Source organism: Notolepis coatsorum (genome assembly GCF_963971535.1).
Source record: "Notolepis coatsorum genome assembly, chromosome: 5".
In the NCBI taxonomy this organism is placed as follows: Eukaryota; Metazoa; Chordata; class Actinopteri; order Aulopiformes; family Paralepididae; genus Notolepis; species Notolepis coatsorum.
In genome coordinates this window covers 79,471,623-79,497,178 of record NC_140169.1, presented here as the reverse complement: position 1 = coordinate 79,497,178, position 25,556 = coordinate 79,471,623, and the positions used below count along the sequence as shown (strand labels likewise).

The following is a 25,556-nucleotide window of genomic DNA, read 5'->3' as shown; positions in this document are numbered from 1 at the left end:
TACATTCACCAGGTGGTATAAAATGTTTTGATCAAATACAATTAATTTAAATAATTGCATAACTTCACAACCAAGGTGTTCAAAACACAACCGTTACAATCTTGTTATGATCAAACAAGTAACAGAGTTGAGTGTAACAGAGTTGTGATTTTTTTGCTCAAGATTGCCGTCGCTCTACATGTGGTGAATAATAGGAGAGCACATGGCCTGCATAAGATTAAGAAATCATATATATTGATGAAATGACGCAAATAATAGTTTTCCATCTTTCAGTTTATTAATTGTATGGGGGAAGAATTATTTGTGTAATGGGGTTCAGGGGTTAGTGAGGTACGGAACAAAATAATGTGATTTTATTGAATAAGAATGAATTTATTTCGAAAGAAAATACTTACTAGCAAAAAAGCACAGATGTGAATGGCAACATGTATGGACTTTTTTCTAATTGTATTAGTCATATCCCAAGTACACTTTCATCAAAGGCCATGAGGGACAAAATAGGTGGCGTCAACTGAAAAAACAAGATAATTTCTTATATAAAAAGAAATGCATGTAATGTTTTTTAATTTTTTTACATTTTATTAAAAAGGGGACATTCATTTATATATATATATATATATATATAAAGCTTTTAAAAATAGATTTTGGTGACCCAATAGATAAAATACAAGGTCAGAGGGACTCAAATCCTACCGGATTCGTGGAATGACTCATATATATATCTATATATACACACAGTATGTTTTCATTTTTTATATAGATGTGTCATCATTTCACATTTCTGCACACCTCACCGTATTCTTGAGTCGCCTGTAATGGTGCCCGCTGGCACACTGCTCAGAGACACGGGTGCAGGTAGAGATGGGGGGGGGGGGGGGGGGGGGGTGTAGAGGAGGAGGAAAGAGTGTAAATCCTTTAACTGGATTTAGGTTCTTTCACCCGCCGGTGGTGTTAAGGCGGCACGCTATGGCTCGGCTAATCTAGTGGCCACGAGCTGCTCCCCCCCCCCCCCCCGGCCCGGTAGAGGCGTCACATGACATGAGGTGTCAGCAGCACTGGTCAGTCGGTGATTAGCAGAACCCGGCCACTTACCCAACTGCACCAATTTTTAACTGCAAGTCATTTAAAAATAAATTGCTGACTGAACGATATCAAAGTTTGTGTGATTCAAATTCACCTCAGACCAATGAAAAGAAAATAGGAATATATACAACTTTGATTACTTGTAGTCGATTGTTCTGCAGTTGTTTTGACCAAATAATTAATTTAGTGTTTCTAGTTTCTAGTCATCTGTTGTGTTTTATAGAAAATGTCCATGAAGTAAAGTACAGTGTTACGTTAATATGGCTTGGATTGAAATCAGTACAGTTTGTTCGGTTTCGTTATGGCTTCGCTCAGCACCACTGTACTTCACTTCGTGCACAAGCACTGAATAAAAAATTCCACCATGTACCTTTACATCCCAACATTCGTCTGGCCACACCCCCATCTGCTTACCTTCATAAGCAGGTGTGTGGTCACCTACTCGCCTCCTTCTTCACTTTCACCACAAGGAAGTGCCTTCGGTAGATCCCCACTTGACGAGGTTGTTAGTAGAAGAAAGTTGGAAAACAAAAGAACGGGAAGATACGTTGACATCATCTTTATTTTCTCTCTCACTATTTGAGAAAATACGGCGATATTGTCTTCGTTACTGGAGTGTCTGGAAGATGATGGTCATTCCGACCTTCAACGGCTTTTTCGTATTAGGAGCTCACGCCGCTGACATGCTCCCCAGCTACAGTCCTCCTTGCTGCGGCTGGATGGGGTTGCCCTCCGGCCACACAGCTGGACTGTAGGACGCACCGACTGTTGTGAGAAGCGGTTGTTTCCAGGATGGGTACGTACTGTTTTGCTTCCGAGCTCTGGTTGTTGTTGATGCTGTGGGGGTGAGCTGACAATTTACGAAACGCAGACTCGAGGCTGGGGTCCTCTGCTCGGCTTAAACGGCGGTCGGAGGATCCTGGTCTGACGCCCATGATGGTCAATCTAGTGGGCCGCGACCAGGTCCTGGTGAACCCAGGATTCTCGAGCGGATGCTTCTGTCCCGTGCAGGCCCCATCTTTCACAAATGAAAGTATACTCTAACGAGGAAATGTGGGCATAGGATCTTCTTTATCGGGAGTTCCATGCTCAAAGTCGGCTGCAGCCCGAAATGGGAACTGTGCTGGCCCCGCTGTGTGTCTGGATCACCGTTGAAAACTGTGTTCTGACATTCTTTTTCTTTTCCCTCTTAGGGGAGGGACTTGGACAGCAGCCTGTCTGAAGTGTGGCTTGTTATGTCGTTGTGTACAGTTCAGGTGATAGCTGCTTAGCTTGCGTGCTAGTTTGTGGACTACTGTGTTAGCCAGTCAGCTGTTAGCTGCGACGCTAGCCCGCTGTGTTACCAGGCTAGTAAACGTTAGCTTGTTGCTATCAGTGGGATAGCTGCTTAGCTGGCGTGCTAGTTGTGGCCTACTGTGTTAGCCAGTCAGCTGTTAGCTGCGGCGTTAGCTCGCTGTGTTTACCAGGCTAGTAAACGTTAGCTTGTTGCCATCAGTCGAACGGCTGTTAGCTTAATGCTACACTGTTGAACGTTTTCTATGACTATAACATGCCTTAAACACTCTGACTACGACGTCATCTTTGACAGAGGATGTTAGTCGAACCTACACCGGGAGCCCTGCCAGCGAGGACTGCGTCAATATGGAGAAACGTAGCGGCTGGGTGGCGCAGCAACGCTACCCTCGTCGCAGACACAAGAGATGCTGTGTTCGTCTTCGGTGTCCCGTTAGCCAGATTGCAGTTCGCTTGGCCTGCGCTCAGGGTAGGAAGGTCCCGACCGGACTTTAAACACTTCTTCTTTCCTTCCCTTCTAAATGTTTTGTAATAACGATGTTTTCCAAAACGTGTGTTGCTGCAATACATTGAGGATACGACGCGTGTTGTGTGTGAATTGTCTCGTCACTGGTATAGCTTCTCTCTCCATAGAAATCGGGTTGTTGTTTACATGTGTAAAAATGATCTGGTTAGTTGTGATGAGAACATGTGTGTTCATGTAACGTGAACTCACAACTAAGGGGGTTAATTAACCTATAAAGCTATGCTTAGTGACATGTGATTGAGGAATGAATTCTTTTCTCAGCCTGTAATGACAATGAACAGCGTGTTCACATATTAACAGGGTTACCTGTTCAACATGGCCGTATCAAGGGTAAGGAAGGAGGGGTGATCCCCCCGGTTTCCCTGGGGCTTCCCCACCCTCCTCTCAGACATGTTGTTTACAATATATTGTGTCACTGTGTTTGTGGGGATACGATGTAACCCTCGGCTTAATTGCTGGGGTTGTGCTTTCCGCTTGAGAAACTATATTTTCCTAAAGAAAAGATTGTTTGGTCACTTATGTGTGCTTAGCAAGGCCTGTGGCCAATACATAAGAGGATTCTGTATTCTCTCGTTATGAAAAACGGCGTTCCTCTGTAGCAAGAGTGTACTTTTGCCATTTTTTGTTGTGATGAAGGGTTGTGTGTGTCTTGTGATCTACAACTGGGTTAGGTTTGGCCACAGAAGCACATGTGTAAGTCTGGTACCGGGGCTCTTAAAGGGGGCCCTCTCTATTCTGTGTTTTTTCCTTAGTAAAAATCAGATAGCAGGTTAGCACATGAGCTATGTGAAGCTGTTAGATACTTCATGTAGCAGACTATGACTGTGTCATGCTCTATTTGTCATTACATCGTATCATGGGTGTGGGGTCGTAAAGGGGTGAACTGGTAATCCTTTCCTCCCCTTTTCTGATTGTCAGGGGTTAAAACCTCCTGTCCTTCAAGGTTCCTGTCACGTAGCTGTTCGGCACGTTACAGGGTAAGAGGGGGGAGGGAGTTTCCTGGTCCCACGCCGTGGACGATTGGGCGTGTGCACAGCAGAAATCCCCCCGCCATAGAGTACGTCACTGTGCGCGTCTCTGTTGGTAAGACTTCCGTGAGTTGTTCAGGTCCATGTTATGGATCCGTTTCAGGGAGTTGTCAGAGCTCCTCCTCACGAAGCTCCTCCTCGGGCCTTCTGTGAGTTCGGACTCTCCTTCCCTGTGAGGGAGCCTCCTCAGAGTTCAGAGCCTCCTCATCAGATTGTCAAGGTGAGTGGAACTTCAAAAAGGAGTTCTGCTCTATTGTGTGTGTATTCGATTCAATCCGATTATTGAGTGTGTATTGGTTCAGTGCCTCCTCCTCGGAGTGCCCTGACCCAAGTATTACATTTACATTTACATTTAGTCATTTAGCTGACGCTTTTATCCAAAGCGACTTACAAGTTCTGTACGACAAGCCATCAGGAAGGGCACAACTCTATCAATGTTGCAATATATTCTTTTCAATCTATACAGCTCGCGTGGGAAGTCTCTCTGGGGATTTCCGTCTCCTCCCTATGGCGAGGGTGGTGGGATGTAAAAATTTAAACAATTTTTACCCTTAGCTGCGTCACGTGGGATTCATGTCAGTCTGTGTTTCTTTCTTTTTTGAATAAAAAGAGGAAGGTACATGAAGCACGACGGCTCTGTGTCGTTCTCCCAGGCGACTTGGAGGAACAATGTTTGGTGTCTTGCTAGACTATCCATTGATGTGTTTGGGTCTCGACGCATACATAGTGCTGGCTCGGTGTGTTTCTGTTAAAGAATCACGCAGGGGCTAAGTGCGCCTTGGTTGCTTGTTAAAACAGCGTTTTTATAGGGCAACTGGGATGGAGTTTTGTCTCTTCCGAGCGCCAGTTTACTAGGTTGTCTCGATGAATTCTCGTTCATATCTGGGGGATGTTAACGGAATAGATCAGAACATAGGTAGAGGGGTCTCACGCCCTTGGGGTGGGCCACTGAGCGCGGTCCAAATGGGACCGTCTGGGTGGCGCCCTCTTTTCATGTTTTAGATCGACACGCATACCTACCCCCTCTTCTGGAGTGGGCATGTCGGCATGGTTAGGACACGGGACTGGTCTGGTCGCGCTGGTCCAGGTCAGTTAACCCGTTGTCCGCCGGGGATGCAGATCTGCTGTTCTGGTACCCTGAGGGACTTGTGCTTTTTTCGGGGGGAAAAATGCCGGGTCGGCCCGGGTGTCACAGGGTTAGGCGTTATGGAGACCCTTTGTTGGGTACATGTTGTACTCTGCACTATCGTAATGGCTTACGGCCATACCAACCTGTACACGCCCGATCTCGTCCGATCTCGGAAGCTAAGCAGGTTCGGTCCTGGTTAGTACTTGGTTGGGAGACCGCCTGGGAATACCAAGTGCGGTGTGCTTAGGGCTGGTTCTCCATTCTTTTCGCTCCTCTCTCACGTGTGGCGAAGAGGGGGCTGTTGGGGTGGTCTTGGACCTCCTCTGGTATCCCTGTGCTTCCCGAGCCGTCGGTCCCGGTCCGAAGTAATGTTTCGTCGACCCGTAGGCCTGGAATAACCCTTTTTTGAAAACTGAAACACTTGTACTGCGGTATAGCCGGTGTATACCCGCAGGTGTGTTTGAGTTTTTTCTTGAGGGGTTATAGGAACAACCACCGTCTGTACCGAGAGGGTGGTTGATTCCCTGGTGTGTTGGAGCAGAGTCAACTCCCGGGTTAACCGGTTGAGTGTGCCCCTGCACGTTCATGACGTCTGCCAATCATGTCAGCCTTCTCTGCCTCAACCCCTCTGGGTGGGTTTTTTTTAATAGAGGCTTTCTCATGGTGATCAACAACGCCAGCATACGCCCCTTCCGCCGGGGGGGCTGTTTTCAGCTGACTCCTTTGGCGCCTGTCTCGTCCGCAGTGCTCCAGGCTCAAGTTACAGCCTGCTGCCTGGTTTCCCCGGTGCGCTGCTTGCTTCCGTTGGTTAACCTTTTTGAGTGCTTACAGCCATGCTGACTGCCTGTTCTGCAGGGTCAGTGTGCCAGGCGGTGTGCTATTGGGGGGAAAGGGCCCGCTCTTGGAGGGGCCTTATCCGAATACGCTGGCGATGTGGGGGGCGGTGTCACTAAGTGACCACCTGGTGGGGTCTTGATGCCTGGCGTCATTGACCTCTCCGGGCCCCCTTTTTCCAGGGGATCCAGTCCCTTCAGTGGGTCTGGGTCTTCCTTCGCGCTCCGCTGCTACGGCCTTGCCACAGGGTTGGGTTTGCTCTTGACCCCGTGATTTTGGGGGCAGTAACGAGGTTTGTTCCTTCCGTTCGTTCCCTGGTGGCATGCGGGTTGTGCGTGTGTGTAGTCGTGGGGTCAAGCCACGGTCTGCTCACCCTGTGCGTTGAGTTGCTTGAGTTCCTCTTCGCACGGTCGGATCCGTCTCCCTCCTGTAAGCCTCCAATAGGGAGGGTATCCTCCATTAGGGAGGGTCGGGGGGCTCGGTCCTCCCCGATCTGATGGTTGTGGGGGGCCTCAGCGGGGTACATTTGTCGGGCTATGGCTCCCGCTCAGCTCCTGTTGTGCAACTGGTGCTGAGCGAAGCCATAACAAAACAGAACGTAAGGTTATGTATATAACCCAGTTCTGTGAGTTATGGTGCGCTCAGCAACAGGACGCCGCTGCGGCCCTTGATCTCGCCTTATGGTGAAAGTTTGGGAAGGAGGCGAGTAGGTGACCACACACCTGCTTATGAAGGTAAAGCGGATGGGGGTGTGGCCAGACGAATGTTGGGATGTAAAGGTACATGGTGGAATTTTTTATTCAGTGCTCGTGCACGAAGTGAAGTACAGTGAAACTGGTGCTGAGCGCACCATAACTCACAGAACTTGGTTATATACATAACCTTACGTTTTGTTTGCATGCTAAAGTAATCTATTTGTATTGGATATAAACCTTCAACACAAAACTAGGCAATAGCGAGTCAGTAAAATGTAATGGTGTTCTACAGAATGTAAAGATTTTCTACCAGGAGCTTTCATACCATGGTGTTGAGATAGCTCTGTGGTGTTGAGATGGTTAGCTCTTAGTGTTGTCACGATACTGGAATTTCTAACTTCGATACGATACCTTGAAAAGTATCGATATTCAATACCATTTTCGATACCACGGGGAAAAAGGTTCAATCATAAAATGTAAAAAAATTAATAAAGATAAATATTTTTTTTTTTTTTAATAAATTTTGCTTTTGTTGCTGGTTGATTCTCCTCAGCTTCTCTCTGGTACTATAAGAGAAGATAAATATAACACCTTTGTTTATCTTTAGATCACACATTTAAAAATAACTAAATGATATAATCTTAGAAATTAAGTAAAGTTAATAGTACTGCGTGTTAAGCATAACAGATTGATTGCAAATTGTATTAACAGATTGCAGAATGGGTACAGTACAGTACTGCTCAATACACACAAACACAATTGTTAAGGGGATGCAGACCAGACAAAGACTGTTTTGGAACTTTTGATATGTATTGCCCCTCAACAGGCCACAACTGGGCAACATTAAATTATGCTTGTTAAGCACTATACCAAAAATAAATAACAAATATATACTGATTGATTGAACATTTTAATTAACAGATTGCAGAATGGGTACAGCAGTACGGCTCAATACACACAATTGTTAAGGGGATGCAGATCAGAGAAAGACTTTCGTCTTGTTTACATCAGGGTCCCCCATTTTCAATTCAGACATTTATGACATACACAACATACAGATATAAGAATCTAATCAAATCATTCTAAACCAGGGGTCTCAAACTCAATTTACTTGGGGGCCGCTGGAGGTAGAGTCTGGGTGAGGCTGGGCCGCATCAAATATTCCACAAAAAAAGGGTTTAAAGTATTCAAAAAAAAAGTACAACTGATCCAATCTTCTCACAAACTCACTAAAACCTCACAAACACCAGCAACTGAGCATTCTCAGTGGTGTCAGTGGACTCATCCACAGCTATGGAAATGCACTGTGCATTTTTTTTAATTCTATCACAAAGCTGTTTAATCAAATCATCAGCCAGTATTTCAGTTATTCTGGTTGCTGTGCTATCTGAGGAATATTTGCTTTTGTTTGCCTTCAAACATGGTATCCATCACTTCAGTCATACATTATTTTATTATTTATGCATCAGAGAATGGCTTCTTGTGTTTAGCCAACACCCATGCCACTGAGTGAGGACTTTGTTGCTTTTTCTCGTTGTGACATAGATTTAACAATAATTCTGCTTGCAGCTTGATATGATTTCATTCCATTTATTTTTGTGGTTCTTAGCACTGAATTCTGAGGAAAGGCTGCATCAAAATAACTGTTTTGTTTCATAGTGGCGTTTCAAATTGCCACTCTACACAAGAGCTACCGTTTCTTGGTGCTGGGAGGATGCACGCATATTTTTCAGTCCATGCACCTTTGAATTGCAGCGATTTTCACTGTCGACTTTTCTTTTACTTTCTTTGAACATGCCACATTTTTCTACTAACTGACTGCTGGCGAAACTAGGCTACTAGCTACATTTATCTCACAGGGATAAAACTGGGAATGAGGTTACTAGCTACAGTACCTGCAGATTAGACTACTACTGTAGATGCGCTGTCAACTCGCTCTGACTGGGACCCGCCCTACTCTGCTCTGATTTTCGCAGACTGTGGGTGGGGGGGGGGGGGGGGGGACGCTGATGGGACGCTGAATGTGATTGGACCAGAGTAGACAGACACAGACAGTGGAGCAGTGCTTGCAGAGGAGATGAGCGGAGAATTTGCCCACTAAACAAGGAAGAACATATTGCCTCTCAGCGCAGATATCTGTCTGATGAAAGAAACAGGTTAATTCATAGTTTATTTGCAGTAACGGTAACGGCGTTATTGAGATTGGAAGAGTAATCCGTTAGATTACTCGTTACTGAAAAAACTAACGCCGTTAGTAACGCCGTTACTTATAGCGCCGTTATTCCCATATGATCATAACATATTTTTTTTTATTTATTTTTTTATCAAATTTAATTTATTACCCTTTTTCAACTGCAAATAAAACTTTGTCAACATGTTTTATCTAATAAAATAAAGTTCAGCCTGTTCATCTCACTTCAATCATTTTTATTGCAGAACATGGTATTTTCTCAAGCAGACAGATGTAAACACTGTAATCTGTGTTGCATGTACCTGACAAACTGAACTTTGTATTACAGTCATATTCCAACATAACTGAATGCACATGTGTGTGTGTGTACTACTGTACTATTACAGGTATTGAAATGAACAATGCAACTTCCTTACAAAAAATTATTAAGATTTTTTTTTATGAATACTTAAATATCGATATTGCGGGAAATGAGCATTGAAACTGTTTTAAATATTCAGAATCGATATGCATAGAAAAATCGATATTTTTGACAACACTATTAGCTCTGAGTGGGTGCTCTGCTCTGTGGTGTTGATGGTTAGCTCTGGGTGGGTGCTCTCACTGCTCTGTTGTTGAGATGGTTAGCTCTGGGTGGGTGCTCTCACTGCTCTGTGGTGTTGATGGTTAGCTCTGGGTGGGTGCTCTCACTGCTCTGTGGGGTTGAGATGGTTAGCTCAGGGTGGGTGCTCTCACTGCTCTGTGGTGTTGATGGTTAGCTCTGGGTGGGTGCTCTCACTGCTCTGTGGTGTTGATGGTTAGCTCTGGGTGGGTGCTCTCACTGCTCTGTGGTGTTGAGATGGTTAGCTCTGGGTGGGTGCTCTCACTGCTCTGTGGTGTTGATGGTTAGCTCTGGGTGGGTGCTCTCACTGCTCTGTGGTGTTGAGATGGTTATCTCTGGGTGGGTGCTCTCACTGCTCTGTGGTGTTGAGATGGTTATCTCTGGGTGGGTGCTCTCACTGCTCTGTGGTGTTGATGGTTAGCTCTGGGTGGGTGCTCTCACTGCTCTGTGGTGTTGATGGTTAGCTCTGGGTGGGTGCTCTCACTGCTCTGTGGTGTTGATGGTTAGCTCTGGGTGGGTGCTCGGCTCTGGTGTTGAGATGGTTAGCTCTGAGTGGGTGCTCTCACTGCTCTGTGGTGTTGAGATGGTTAGCTCTGAGTGGGTGCTCTCACTGCTCTGTGGTGTTGATGGTTAGCTCTGGGTGGGTGCTCTCACTGCTCTGTGGTGTTGAGATGGTTAGCTCTGGGTGGGTGCTCTCACTGCTCTGTGGTGTTGAGATTGTTAGCTCTGGGTGGGTGCTCTCACTGCTCTGTGTTGTTGAGATGGTTAGCTCTGGGTGGGTGCTCTCACTGCTCTGTGGTGTTGAGATGGTTAGCTCTGGGTGGGTGCTCTCTCTGCTCTGTGGTGTTGAGATGGTTAGCTCTGGGTGGGTGCTCTCACTGCTCTGTGGTGTTGAGATGGTTAGCTCTGGGTGGGTGCTCTGCTCTGTGGGGTTGAGATGGTTAGCTCTGGGTGGGTGCTCTCACTGCTCTGTGGTGTTGATGGTTAGCTCTGGGTGGGTGCTCTCACTGCTCTGTGTTGTTGAGATGGTTAGCTCTGGGTGGGTGCTCTCACTGCTCTGTGGTGTTGATGGTTAGCTCTGGGTGGGTGCTCTCTCTGCTCTGTGGTGTTGAGATGGTTAGCTCTGGGTGGGTGCTCTCACTGCTCTGTGGTGTTGAGATGGTTAGCTCTGGGTGGGTGCTCTGCTCTGTGGTGTTGAGATGGTTAGCTCTGGGTGGGTGCTCTGCTCTGTGGGGTTGAGATGGTTAGCTCTGAGTGGGTGCTCTGCTCTGCTCTGTGGTGTTGAGATGGTTAGCTCTGGGTGGGTGCTCTGCTCTGTGGTGTTGAGATGGTTAGCTCTGGGTGGGTGCTCTGTGGTGTTGAGATGGTTAGCTCTGGGTGCTCTGCTCTGTGGTGTTGAGATGGTTAGCTCTGGGTGCTCTGCTCTGTGGTGTTGAGATGGTTAGCTCTGGGTGGGTGCTCTCACTGCTCTGTGGGGTTGAGATGGTTAGCTCTGGGTGGGTGCTCTGCTCTGTGGTGTTGAGATGGTTAGCTCTGGGTACTCTGCTCTGTGGTGTTGAGATGGTTAGCTCTGGGTGGGTGCTCTGTGTCGGCACGGCCTGCAAGTGTGGCGCATAGTGATTGTTGTTGTCGACTTGTCAAGTATAGAATGAGCTGGTCTTACACAAAGTGCCATGCTGTTGAACCACCACTAGGGGCAGAGTGGCTAAATGTGAGTGGATGAATGAATGAATGACAAAATTAATGAGTGAATTTGTGATATTAGCAGTTAGCCTGTTAATCATCGGACACGTCGCGGCACTTTGACCTCGTCCGTCAGCTTCAGGCTGTGCTATTGTTGATCAACCAACACATTGTTTGAAAGCTAAAATGGCCGGGTTACAAGACCAAACAACCAACGAGCGTGGTGACAACTTCCGGGTTCCCCTCTGACGGTGAAAATGTTGACAGTTTTTCTTTAGCCAATGAAATTCTGGAGCTGATGGTATTTTACATGAGGGATGGTTACTACAATAAAGGACGAGAAGAAGATGAAGAAAGGAGAATTACTCGCTCGCGCGTCGAAATGTATTGGACCGGACGGCCATTTTGGATAAGCATACCAAATGAATACCGATAAACATGAGAAAAACATGTGTAACACACAAATTTTCCGTGGGATTGTTATCAACTTTGGACCTGTAGTACTAGATAAGACTTCAGGCTATGGACCCGTTGTGTTTTCCAGCTCATACCTCTCAGCTGGAACACTTTTGCAGGCATCCGTTTGCAAACTAATTCAGAGGTAAGTAAACTAAACTTTTATTTCAGTGTGTTCAAACCTCTGTAACTCCATTACATTAGCACTCAGAGTGATTATTCCTGTTGTATTATGAATTATGAACGTTTCCTTTCAAAAGAGACCAGACTCGTGCATGTGCTATAAGTGGTTCAAGAATAAATCTTAAATGACTTTGGGTATGCAATCGACAGGCATTTTATGCAAAACCAGCCCGATGCTTCCCGATGGATAAGAGGTTAGAGCGGTGCTTTGCCTCTAAATAGAGAGACAACGTCCACATCTAGAAGTTGATGCATCTCTCAATGAGCTCTGAATAACTAACCGTTTCAACACACGTGACAATAAGTTGTAACGCGGACTGTGTAGACTCAGCCACACACACGTGGAATAAGCTGGTCGTTTAGCACTGTGTAGACTCAGCCACACACACGTGGAATAAGCTGGTCGTTTAGCACTGTGTAGACTCAGCCACACACACGTGGAATAAGTCGGTCGTTTAGCACTGTGTAGACTCAGCCACACACACGTGGAATAAGCTGGTCGTTTAGCACTGTGTAGACTCAGCCACACACACGTGGAATAAGCTGGTCGTTTAGCACTGTGTAGACTCAGCCACACACACGTGGAATAAGCTGGTCGTTTAGCACTGTGTAGACTCAGCCACACACGTGGAATAAGCTGGTCGTTTAGCACTGTGTAGACTCAGCCACACACACGTGGAATAAGCTGGTCGTTTAGCACTGTGTAGACTCAGCCACACACACGTGGAATAAGTCGGTCGTTTAGCTGGAAAGTTGTGAATTGCGTGTCGTGGCTTCATCTCTTACCTCCTTTTGGTCTTTGGAGCGCTTCCCCCTCTTGCCGAAGATGCAGTTTAGGTCGGTTTCACTGCGGTTGGACAAGTCCTTTCCTAGACAGATGGAAGAAAAAAAGTGGCTTAAAAAATATATATATATATATATATATATATATATATATATATATATATATATATTGTACCTGTAAAAATAAAAATAAAAAAGGAACAGGAATGGAGAAAAAGTTCCATTTGGTAGTTGATTGACTTCAGGTCTAACTTGTCTAATGTTTTTTTTAATAATAAGCAAATATGGGTTTTTCATTGCAGAGGAAATTCTTTGTTTCTTGGTTTGTCGAGGTGGCTGTGTGATTGTTTTCCATTGTTGCAGAAAACACCCCATGTTCCAGGGGCAAAGAACCACATCTTGCTCATTATAGGCACACGTCTGGTATGACCAGAAGTCTCACCAAGCCGGTCGCACCACCAGACCCCTTTGAGGCAACAGCAGCGACAGCGGTGTGTCGAAGCGCCGGTGGTCGTAATTTGTTCCGTACGCGCTCTAGAACTTAATATGATTCATTAATCGAAAATGTCCACATAGTCGCTTTAAATCATTAATTTGATGAACCTTGACAACATCTGACAGTGTCTTGAACTTACATTAGACGATGTTTAGAGATAGACGGGGGAGGGCTGAGGGTGGAAAATGTCTCGGGAGCAAAAGAAAGGGCTGGTTTTTGCGTGGGTTTAAAGCTTCAGGGATAAAACGGTAAAGAAAAATAAACCAAAGGCAAGAGTCTGCCACGCCACGCCTCCGGACACCGCATTTTCAAAACCAGGCCTCAAAGACTCCTGGAGCACAGAGTGGTCCGTCTCAGGGCCCAGAGTCCTGTTCCTACAGCTGCATCCTCTTCCTTCAGCAGGGCCCTGATAACATTTGGTTATTTATTGCTTTAAAACCTCTGTCTCCCCCCCCCCTCCTCCTCCTCTTTGCTTTCAAAGTCACAGCGAACGTCTAAAGGAGTCTAAGGAGCAGAACTAAACTGGTGTTTAAGGCTAAGTAAACAGTGTGGTGGTGTATGTGTACAGACTATTGATCTTAGGGGGCGAAGGTAATGTTTTGCCCAACATGACCTTTCGGCTGTTTGGCCGAGGAAGTACCTGTCAAAATTCCCAGGCGGAGGCCTTCAGGTGAAAGTGCAAACAACAATGTTGAGATAAAAAAGGAGCTTAGGCTTATTTTTCCTTTCCAGTGTTCCAAGGTGGCTGGATGCCATGAGGCAGGATGGGGGGAGGGGAGGGGGTACTGCTAACATGCAGTACTAGGAAGTGTTGTGGAATACCTGCTGGTATCCAAAGGTCACCGTCGAGATGGCAACCAGTGCCAGCGCCAGACAACTGGAGTAGACGAACCAGATTAGCGAACTAACGGTGACTCTAAACGGGCAAATCCCCTAATCTGACAGGTAACAGATTAATGACAGAGGTAGAGGGTAAAAGATCAAAGACGCATTGACACATGCAACGCTCTGCAGTATGTAATTATGAGTTGAAAGTAGATTGTACGCTATATTAGTCCAAAGGCTGACTAACAGGGGATTGGGGAATGCCACATAAAATAATTGTAATGCAATTTGCAGATACATATTTTTTACTCAATGTAAGGATTATGTAGTGCGATATCATTTAAAAGGTAATGATTAACAATGATTAATAAAACAGGGGAATTCAATTAAAATTCAAAAAGGGTCTAGTCAAATTCCTTACCCAGCGCTATGATTCAGGAGCCTATATTGTAGTTGTTGTATGACTATCAAAACAATATTAATTAGCCTAATCATAAATACAAGTGTCACAATGGGTTTCTCATTTCAAGTAAAGGAAAAGTAGCATTTTCTGACTACATTATTATAATTTTTTTTTTAGTGCCACTTTTTGAAGAAGTGCTTACCGGTATGTTGTCCCAGAATGACAGAATCCATGCTACTTTTGGACATTCGTTTGCACGTTGCCAGGCCGCGAATGAATGGGAGAAGATTCTGGTGGATCGATCGTACTGGGCTCAGAGTTTATTTTCCGTCTCCTCACTTCTGACTTCTGTGGGTACGTTTGCTCAAAACATCTGTGCTTTGTTTCATAGTGGCGCTTCACATGGTCGCTTTTTATAATTGGTTTCAGTTCATACAAGGCAGACTGGTTTGGCGAGGAGTGCTTTTTCTTTTGCAAAGCTTATCTTTATACTTATAGCACATGCATGAGCCTGGTCTCTTTTGAAAGATAACATTCAGAAGTTTCTTACACAATAAAGAAAAATCACTTTGAGTGCTAATGAAACAGAGTATCATAGGGCTGAACTTGAGTTGTACGTGTACTTGTGTACTCGTACACAAAAACTCAAGTTTTTCTGTAGTAGTTGCAATATCACCAAAAATTATATCGAAAAGAAATTGGTATAAGCTGGGAAATCCATAACTCTTATGTAGTACATGTCCAATTGTTATAAAGATCCGTTCAGAAATGGGGGGGGGGCGGCTACGTGGTGTAGTGGGCAAGGCGCTCGCCACGAAATGCTGGAGACGTTGGGCTCGTCAGTTCGAGCCCAGTGCTCCACATTTGCTTTCAGTTTAGCTGGTCGTCCGTACTAATACACATTGGCCGTATTAGGGGGTGGGAAACTGATGGGTGGGGATCGGGCGTTGTGGACAGCGACTCCTACAGGTCGGTTGGTGCGCCTGCGCAGTAGAATCAGGAAGTGTCGGGGGCAGCGTGAGCCTCCCACGCGTTACTCCCCGCCACTGAGAGATCGAGCTGCGCAGGTGAAAAGATGCGACTGCTGTTACCTCAAGTACCGGAGGGGACTTGTGCTATGTATGACTTAGTCCACATTGCAGCCGGCTTGTGGGAGGCAAGAAACAGCGTCCGTGACAGGGGAGGGTTGAATTGGATGATACGAAAATTGGGATGGGAGAAAATATAGAAAATGGGAGACAAAGTGGATAAAAAAAAAAAGATCCGTTTAGAAATGGGTGATTTAGAACTGTACAAAAAGAAAAGTTCTCCAGTAATCCATTTCCTCATTGACAGCAATGCATTCCATGTATTTTTCACTTCCAGTTTTCGCTCGTAAATATTCACCTAGATCCCTGATTCACACAACCCCAGGAGGGGTATCATTGGAAAGCTACACACATTGGCTACAACCCTGTCCAATAATGTTCGCAATCGGCAAATGATTGACAGTTCCAGAGCCTCGGGAGTCAGGGGTGGTAATCTGACACTCATGTACAAAGTCGCACACCTGACATATCGGCATGTAACTCGAGAACCACTGAACGGATTTGCTTGGGTGAGGTGGCATTTGAACGGCAACAAATAGGGCTTTAATTCCATCTATTATATGTTTTATAAATGCAGACCCGAGCCGGCAGACGCTCACAAAGTGCCATGTCGCGCCGGTGGGAATATCGTCCTAAAGAGGGCCCGTATATGGGGCCGTTGCATGTTAACTGGATAAAGACATATTGGTCTGTCCATTCATCCTCCCAACTCCCGATTTTGGGTGCCTACTTTTCTTATTTTTGTCTACTTTCTCATCCCTTTTCTTGCTCCCGCTTTTGTTTCTCTTGCTTTCTCTCTCCCAACTATCTAGTTCTCTTCTGCGCACTGTAAACGATTGATTTGATCGGCTGAGATGCGTGAAGTAATTTAAATAACGCATGCGATTGGTCTGGGGGCCTCAGCTCAGAGCCAGCACAGTCGAAGCTGCACCCGTTAAAAAAAACTCAACATTATGATTACTCTCTATTGCAAATTAGTGAAGCCTGGTCTAGAATTATCCACCCCCAAAAAAAGCAGACACATTGGCTGAAATACAGAACGTCAAGGTGTGGTGAAGCCAGCGCCACACAGCAGCGCCTTGCATGGAATGCTGTAGTTACATTTAGCATCAACCGCCTCTCGCGGCTCCAACAGGTGATGGATGGGGGAGACAATTAAAACTGGGTTACTGGTTTACGCTGTGGGCACAGGCCTGAGCGCAGCAGAGATGCTGGTGCCTTTCCCTTACAAACGAAGGCCATCAATCGTCAGCGCTGGCAGTAAGAGACCGAGCCTGAACAGGAACAGGACATCAATAAAAAAAATAAAGGAGGTTGGAGAGAGAGAGAGGGAGAGGAGGGGCCTGGAGGCTTTCCTTTTGGTGCCATGATGACGGCCGGCACATTTCACAACCATGAAGAAGATACTGCTCCAAATTGCATATCAAATTTGACTCCACTTCTAAATCAAAATAACATTTTCGAAAGTGGAAATTTAGAGATTGGGGAATGCAAATCATCCACAACAGATTGAGACAATATTTCTTTTTTTTTTTAATCCACTTTTTCTCCTTTTTCTGTTTTTCTCCCATCCCAATTTAGTCGTGCCAATTCCCCCCTCCCGTCTTGATCGTTGCTCGCATGTGCCCCCCACTGGTCGGTCGTAGGGAGGGTTGAAGAATCCCCTCCGATACATGCAGAGTCAGCCAGCCACTTCTTTTCACCTGCCAGTGCGGACTCTCATTGGCGAGGTGTAACGTGTGGGAGGCTCACACTACCCTCGACATTTCCTGTCCTTGCTGTGCAGGCACTGAGCGACCTGTAGGAGTCGCTGTTTACAACGACCAGATTACCACCCATCGACTCCCCTCCCGCTGACTCTGCCAATTGAGTCAGTATGACGGCCGGCCCAAGCCGGCGGCAACGCTGACAGCCGGATTCGATACCGGTGTCTCACGCGTTGGTGACGAGCGCTTAAGACCGCTGCGCCACCCAGCCGCCTAGATTGAGACAATATTTCAATGTCAAAGTTCACACTCTAGGCTAGGTCATTGGTATGAAAGGATGAGGCCTCTAGAATAGATAATCCAAGACATCACCTCTTCACTCTTCACAAAAGCGTAATACGATGAATGCCCTCTGCTTGCATGTGCAGATACAGAGCTACATAAGAATCACCTGACAAGTCACCTTTTCAACTTCTCATGTAAACAGCTTAGCGACGCTAAATCCATTACTCTGCCTTAACCTGGCGACAGCAACACAGGGGAGCAGTGATCAGTGGCATGCAAAGGCGCGTGGCGAGGCGCGGGTTGCTTGGTGAAGTCACTGGTTGCCCCGTGATGATCCAGACCACAGACTGGATAGGCGAGGTCAAGGAGAGGTGATCATATAGCTCTGTAGGCGTTTCCTAACCACTGTGACAAGACCGTAGAGGCCGTCAGCGTAGAGACAGTTTTGAGTCAAGCCAGCCCACCCAAGGCAGATGGGAGCATTGAGCTCTCATGTTTCATACATGTGGTAATTAGCAGTGTCCAGCGTCCCTGCGATGGCATGACAACACTCGAGGCCCCTGGGGGTCCAACAATCGTGTCTGGTTCTGCCGGTTGTTAGCCTCACCTGTCCATCACACAGCGCCGGTGATGGTGGTAGTGGGTCCAGGGACTCATGTGGATTAGCAAGGAACGCCTTACAGGGAGGGGCAGGTGACTTGAGCAGCAGAGCTGTGGGTTATGTTATGTATCCTCACATGGTTACTGGTTCAGGGAAAGGACACAATGCTAGCTGGTTTTCATTGTAGGAGGAGCTAGTGGTTTTTTTAATCAAATGTCTCTTTCCCTTACATAACAGGGTTCCCACAGACATTGCAAAATTAAATTCAATGACTTTCAAGTACTTTTCCAAGCACTATTTTTCATCTTAAAAGGGCATTTAAAAGGATACAATTCTCTTTTAAATGCTGTTTATTTATTTTTTTATTGAAAAATAAATCTGATCCAATATTTATGACTTAAAACCAATTTCCGACAATTAGTTACACTTTAAATAAAATAAAAACATTCTTGATTCAGAACTATTTGATCATGGATGAACAAAACTTTCAATGCGAATGGTTGATTTGAATGTCAATGACTTTTTAAGCATCTTGTTAAAAAATGTGCTGTTTTCAAGGAATTCCAGGCCTCGACAAATTTTTGGTAAAAAAAAATCAAGCACTTTAAGCACTTCAAGGACCTTGTGCGAACCCTGCATAACAGTGTGCACCCTGGCGTGCTGTGGGCGCTCAGACAAGCTACACTCTTGGCCGAATGTCCAGTGACTGACGACAAAGGAATGCGAGCGACTACGTCACGTTGATCCTGAGACGACGCAACTGTGCAGAGGGAGGGGTCATGTCAGGCCCTCTCTCACGGGGTCAGCAGGGTTGTGTTGGGAGGGGTGGGGGGTGCATCTGGGCGGAATGGCAGGTTGTGAGGAGGATACAAGGCCCAACCAGAACTATCTACGGTATCAGGTACAATGCTTTCCGGTCCTGGTTATATTAAGATCACAAAGACAGGGCCAGAGGGTCTGGGGGACAGATTGAGGTCTGGTGTTATCTGCCTGGGTCATCTAATTGGTCACGCAGGCGCTGGGGAGGTGTTGTTTCTTTGGGGGAGAGGGTCGTAAATGGACATGCCAGATGCCCCAAACAGGAAACAGGAAGTTGCTATTGAGTGACGCCACCGAGTGACTCTCCCAGGCGGGGGTGTAAAGTACTCGAGTAATTGTACTTTGTTACAATACTTAAGTACTGTTTTGGGGGATTTGTACTTTACTCAAGTATTATTAGGTTTGTATACTTTGTACTTTTACTCCATTACATTTCAGAGAAGAAAAACATACGTTTTACTCCTTACATTTAAAATGCAGACCTACAAAGTACAAATCTCACAGGTCCAACCATTTTAATTAGTATATTTGAATTGTTTATCTGGCCGAACTAACGTTAACGTTATTAATCCTGCGACCGCAGGTAAACAGCCAATCAAATCCCCATCAATGGAAAATGAACCCGCCCATACCCATGCTGATTGGTCCTTGTGCAAGACTAGAATGCGGGGATCTTTGATTAAACACCTGCTATCAGAAGAATAGACAGTCAGATCCGCATTATGCTGTGGTTAATATTGTGATATTATTCAGGGTACTCCAGTATTCTGTCTTTAATATTGTGATATTATTCAGGGTACTCCAGTATTCTGCTTTTAATATTGTGATATTACTCAGGATAATCCAGTATGCTGTGCAAATATTGTGATATTATTCAGGATACACCATTCTGTTTTTATTATTGTCATATTATTCAGGATACTACAGTATTCTGTCTTAAATATTGTGATATTATTCATGCTGTGATGTTAATGCCGTCCATGTTAGTTTACCTTCAGTGCATTAAATAGTGCATTAAATAATTGTAATGCAAAAAAAGTGTCCTCTGTTCTTTCATTTCAGCATTGTCTATCGCAGAACACATTCCATTGTGGGCAGAGTGTATGCTTGGTTTCATTCCAGCCTACCAGCTGATGATTTCACTAATTGGCTCACCTCTTCAACTAACTCACCTGGTGCAATGTATAGTTCAAATGAAAACTCGGCCCACGATGGAATGAGTTTGAGACCCCTGGTCTATCCCTTTAAAAAAAATGTACTTTTACTTTTTAGTACTTAAGTACATTTAAACGTAGGACTTTTTGACTTTTACTCAAGTGTGTTTTTAGCCAGATACTCTGACTTTTACTTGAGTCCGATTTTGAGACAGTACCCATACGTTCACTTTAGTATAACTTCTGGGTACTTTTTACACCCCTGCTCCCAGGTAATGTAAAAGGACAGATATTTTGTTTTCCCAGGCAAGCTGTCCCAACAGGGAAGAGACCAGAGTAGTGTGTGTCAAGATATCAAAATATCAGAACATGTGACAATATGCATTGTTAAGACAACAAATTGATTGCCATGTCAGCTAATCCATTACTTAATTGTCATTTAAACAAGATGCTATGATGTGTTACTATAACAGAACATTTAGTAAGAAATGGAAATATGAGGGGAAAATGGCATTGTTTTGCACATTTTATACCTTTATACATTTAATTAAATTAAATGTTTTTCCAATCATACATTTTCTTCCATTAAAGTTGTGTTGAAAATATTGTGAAATATCAAATTGTGAACCCGGTATCATGTCATCAAATCGTGTATTGTCACACCACTATGAAAGAGCTTTTAAAAATTGTAAACTGCAATAACTACGAAAGCATCGATAAACTAGCACACTACTAATTCATTGCCAAGTGTGTGCAAAAGGAATTTTGAAAATCCTGTTCAGTAACATATTGGTGGGTCTGTCCAAAATATGAATGAACTATTTATTAGCCACAAAATATAGGAATAATAACAAACTTCATTAAAACAATATATTTTATTATATATATTAAACTATGCTGTGTTTGCAAAACAATGTTGGACGGTAGGTGAATTACTTGTGGACTTATTGTCCTTTCACACCGTGTTGTAGCATATAATGATCCAGTGTGCACTTTCCTTTGGATTCTTAACAATAAGTAAGTAAGTACATGTTATTTATATAGCGCCTTTCTAGATACAGGATCACAAAGTGCTTTCCAATCAAAAGAAATTAAGAGCATCAAACAACATCATTAATGGATAGAACCAATTAAACACACCAACTAGAAAATACAAAATAAGACCAAGATAAAACTAGCCAAACGCCTGTCTGAACAGTAGCGGTTTTAGCTGTTTAAAAAAAAAGTTGCATGTCTCTATTGATCTCAGAGAGAAGGGGAGGGCGTTCCACAGTTTGGGAGCAGCTACCTGAAAGGCACGATCACCCCGGGTTGCAATAACTCTTCTGCATTGATAATCCCTGCTAATCTCATTAAACTATCACACCTGTAATCACTCAACCATATCACACACACGCACGCTTTGCTACTGGTTATTCCTCATGGTCTCCAGTGGGCCTGAGACATGTCCTCCTCCTGCTGGCTATCTGGTGTTCTGGCCAAGACTTGCAAAGCCTGGCTTCCTGACGGGTCAAGGAGTAATGAGAGTAGATGGGATGAGTTATTAATAACGTGCTCCTCTGCCTCAGCACTGACTGGACCGACCGACCGACCAACCAACCAACCCAGCACTGGCTGATCCATGTTAAGGGTGCCGGGCCAAAGGCACATGGCTGGAGGAGGGGTAGAGGAGGTTGTGTGTGTGTGTGTGTGTGTGTGAGGACCAAATGCCTCTACAAGGATAGTTGAACAATACTAGTGGGGACATTTGGTAGGTCCTCATAAGCAAAAGGGGCTATTTTAAAAGAACACGCTAACTTATTTGGAAATTAGCTTATTTGCCATCTACCCTGGAGTTAGACAAGCAGATGCAGTCACGTTGAAACTGTCATATGTGCCGCACTTGTATGTAGAGCTGCTTAAATATCAGGAATGACGAGTTCTATATTGTAAAATTTATTATCTTTTAAATTTTTATGTCAAAACTAGCCAAATCGCTAGCCTAGCTTGCCCTCATTGTATGAACGTCGACATAAATGACATTTAAAAAAGCTGAGTGACATTCAGAGTTTAAAATGCCAATACGTTGCAAAGCTAAACAATCAAATGCACCTCCTCTACTTTAACGGGCATGAGCAATTTTTGCATCCAACTCAAATTAATTCCCAGGTGTCTCGGGTCTGAGGTGACGCCAGAAGGAGCCAGGAAGAACCAAGGTCTCACTTCCTAGGTGTCTCAGGTCGAGACACGCACTCACCTTTAGTGAACTTCATGTAATGGACCCTCTTTTTGGAGGTCTTGGACTTTTCCTCCAAGCTAAAGCCTTGCTGGTCATCCGGTTGGGCTTCTGCATGTAATAATAATAACAATTATTAAAAACTTAAATACATTTTATTTCTTTTTTATTCTGAGTTGAATAATAGTCATAGGATTCTGTTGACTAATTGATTTAGCATGGAAAAAATAATAAAGAACTAAGGGACTAATAAGGTTTTGGTCGACTAAGACCAAACCAACTGATTAAATGAATAATTAGCTATAGAAGGGTTGGGAAGGGCTGGGAAACTAATGAAATGTAATTTTCAATTACTACTTTCTTCCAAGATAGACTTTTAGCCAGGTCATGCTTTTGTTTTTCAGTTGAATTATATTTAAAATTCCAGGAAATCAAGTTGTTAAAAAAAAAATTGTTCAATAAATGCATGAAGTTTTCAAACGAGTTCAAACGTTAAATAATCGTGATCTCAATATTGAGCAAAATAACCGTGATTATGATTTTTGCCATAGTCGAGCAGCCCTAGAGGGCACAGCCCTAAATAACACTGCCATGGGCCCTGGAGTGATAATAATATACAGTGTGTCATTGTGTCCAAACTCTGAACTAATTTAGTCTCCACCTTTTTGTGTCAGACGCCCCTGAATTATTACACATCAGGCATTCCTTTCCTGTACTTTCATGATGACATCATTGTTGACAATTTCGGACAGTGGTTTTTATTCCAGGACATCCTCTTCTAAATGTTGCACTGTGGCGCCCTCTACTGGGCGACCGGAGATAAGTGCATGTGACAGTCACTGGGTTCAGTCCTGTGTTGTTGTTGATCGAGGATCACATTGAAAGGAATATATTTGATATATTCTTATATTTGCCAAGTACATTTACACATACTGTACCAGGAATGTAATTCTCGCATTTGACCCATCCTAACTGTAGGAGCAGCGGGGGCCACAGTGCAATAATAATAATAATAATAATAATAATAATAATTAATTATATTTATATATCGCTTTTCTATACCCTCAAAGCGCTCCCCACAATGTAGGGTGGGAAATTGCCTCCTTCACCACCACTGGTAGCACCCAACCTTGGGCTATGCAGGCTCAATGGCTGCCATACACTGGCACCCGGCACACATCACACTACCCAATGGCTGAACGGCTCAGGAGACAGGGATTGACATCAGCCAATTAAGGGGAAGGGATGATTAGGTGGCCTTGATGTCAGACACCTGACTGGGAATTTGGCCAGGAACGTCGGGGAACCCCCTACTCTTTACGATAGGCGTCCTGGGTTCTTTAACGACCGAATTCAGTCAGGACCTCGGTTTAGCGTCTCATCCGAAGGACGGCACTCGCAGCTGTACGTGTCCCTATCACCGTAACAGGGGCATTGTTACTGACAAGTCCAGAAGACAGAGTGCCCCCTGCTGGACACCAACACCACTTTCCGACAACGGCCTTGACCGGGGCTCAAACCGGTGATCTTCCGATCATGAGTCCGGAGCTCTACTCATGTAGCCACGCTGCCGGACAGTGCAGCGCCAACTCCAACTCTTAGGACAAGGAAGTGGGCCAGCTAGGATAAGAGGTTTGAATCCCACTAAATTAAGAGTACCAGCAAAAAATACTATACAGTTCAGCAGGGCTGCTTGATGATGTCAAAAATCATAATCACAATTATTTGATTGATACTGAAATCACGATTATTAAAGACCATCACTCGCTGATTTGAGAACATCATATGACAACTTAATTAGTTTTACCTTTCTTCTCGCCACCTGTGACGTTTTGACCGTGAAAGTTGTTCAGGTCAGCCAGAAGTTGGTTGAAATCGTCCTGATGGGCGATCCAGTTGTCCTGTAAATACAGCAGGTATTCACAAGGTGCCAAGAAACCAGTAGAAAACCTTCCATATATATCGACAGCATTCAGTAGTAGGGTTGTCACGATACCAACATTTTAGTTTCGATACTATACCAATTTTGATACTTTGATACTTTCAATACTTTTCCTCAAAATCAGGGAAAAACTCTCAGATGTCATTATTGTTCTTTATTTTAAAACACAACAATGAACAATGACAAGAATAAAATAAAATGTAATTAAAAGCAATGGCATTCAAAATGCTGAAGAACTTTTTTTGCACTCTAAACAGTTGCTGTACAAGGTTTCTGAACCCAGCTTTCTCAACTGTATATATATATATTGGAACTTGGTCCATACAGATGAACTCTGCGACTGCCCTGTTGATCCTTTTATCATCTTTGGACTCATTTGTGTACTTAATTTGCTGCTAAAAAAAAGCTGGGAGGTTAGGTTGCTTCTGAGTGGGGGAGTCACTCTGTGAGCCAAATGCAGCAGACGTATGTAGTGAAAAAAAATTCAAGGGGTAGAAAAAGTATGGTTGTATTATTATACATTTGTCATAGCAGAGGGCCTAATTAGTTTGAGATACCATAAGTTACCTAGAAAACATTTTGATGAGTGAGACTGATTATAGCCTTATCATAATTCTAGAACTAGGTTATGTCATATTGTAGGCTGTTTAACAAAAATAAAATAGATTTCTGTTGTCTTTATACAGTATGTATGAACCATTAATGGGCAATTGTCAAATGTCTCTGTATAAATCACGTTTGTGACTAAGCCATAGAGATGAGATGCACGTGTGCATCAATTAATTTCTGTTGTGGGTAGGGAACAGGGGATGCTGTGTTTACTAGCTTTCAGCACGGCAGTTTAGGCTATGTATAGCTTATTATTAGGCTTTTCAATTTATTTTCTATTCTTGCGAATAGCATTGTGGACATTTTCTAACGCTCGTATAAGGAACTGTAGTCACGAGAGCTAGCATAGTCCATCCAACGAACGTTGGCACCAACGACACGACCACAGCACCGACAGGAGCCACCGCAGCACGCAACGTCAGCCACCACAACCATCTGCAATCGCAGCGAGGATCTCCATCGACCAACGTCAGCCAGCCAGCCCCAACCAGAACCATAGCTCGCTAGCTATACAAGCCAACGCTAGCCGAGTCCACTCCACGCAAAATGCGCTAGCCAGCCAACGGCAATCAACAAAGATCCCCACTGCAACTGCAGATGGTTATGATAACTAACGTTATGTGCTACAGTAGCTCCTATCAGCACTGCAGTCATGCCACCGATGCCAACACTCGCCGGACAAGCCATGCCAGCTCCCGTCTCAACTAGAGTTTGTTGTTCTTCATTCCAGAAGGTTGCTTCCGGTAAACTAGCGCAACGTCACCACTGACAGCAGCGCTGTGCTCCAATAGGAAGGCAGTCGCATGCATAAATGAATAAATCAAAAAAAGTACAGTTTTTTCCCAAACGCAGTATAGTATCATTTTGAACACTCTAGTACCGCGGTACTATACCAATACCGGTATACCGTGCAACCCTATTCAGTAGT

At 44.5% G+C, this 25,556-nt stretch overlaps 1 protein-coding gene across 1 annotated transcript in view; it reads right to left on the bottom strand.

Annotated features, from left to right (window-relative positions):
* Positions 1–25,556, bottom strand: part of pinx1 (PIN2 (TERF1) interacting telomerase inhibitor 1) — a 105,553-nt gene that overhangs the window by 42,689 nt on the left and 37,308 nt on the right. Inside the window, exons 4-6 of the mRNA XM_084314570.1 lie at positions 23,885–23,978; positions 22,099–22,188; positions 12,489–12,571 (exon numbers count right to left, since the gene is read on the bottom strand). Of these exons, the coding sequence (XP_084170696.1) occupies positions 12,489–12,571; positions 22,099–22,188; positions 23,885–23,978 (267 nt within the window). The remainder of the gene's footprint in view (positions 1–12,488; positions 12,572–22,098; positions 22,189–23,884; positions 23,979–25,556) is intronic.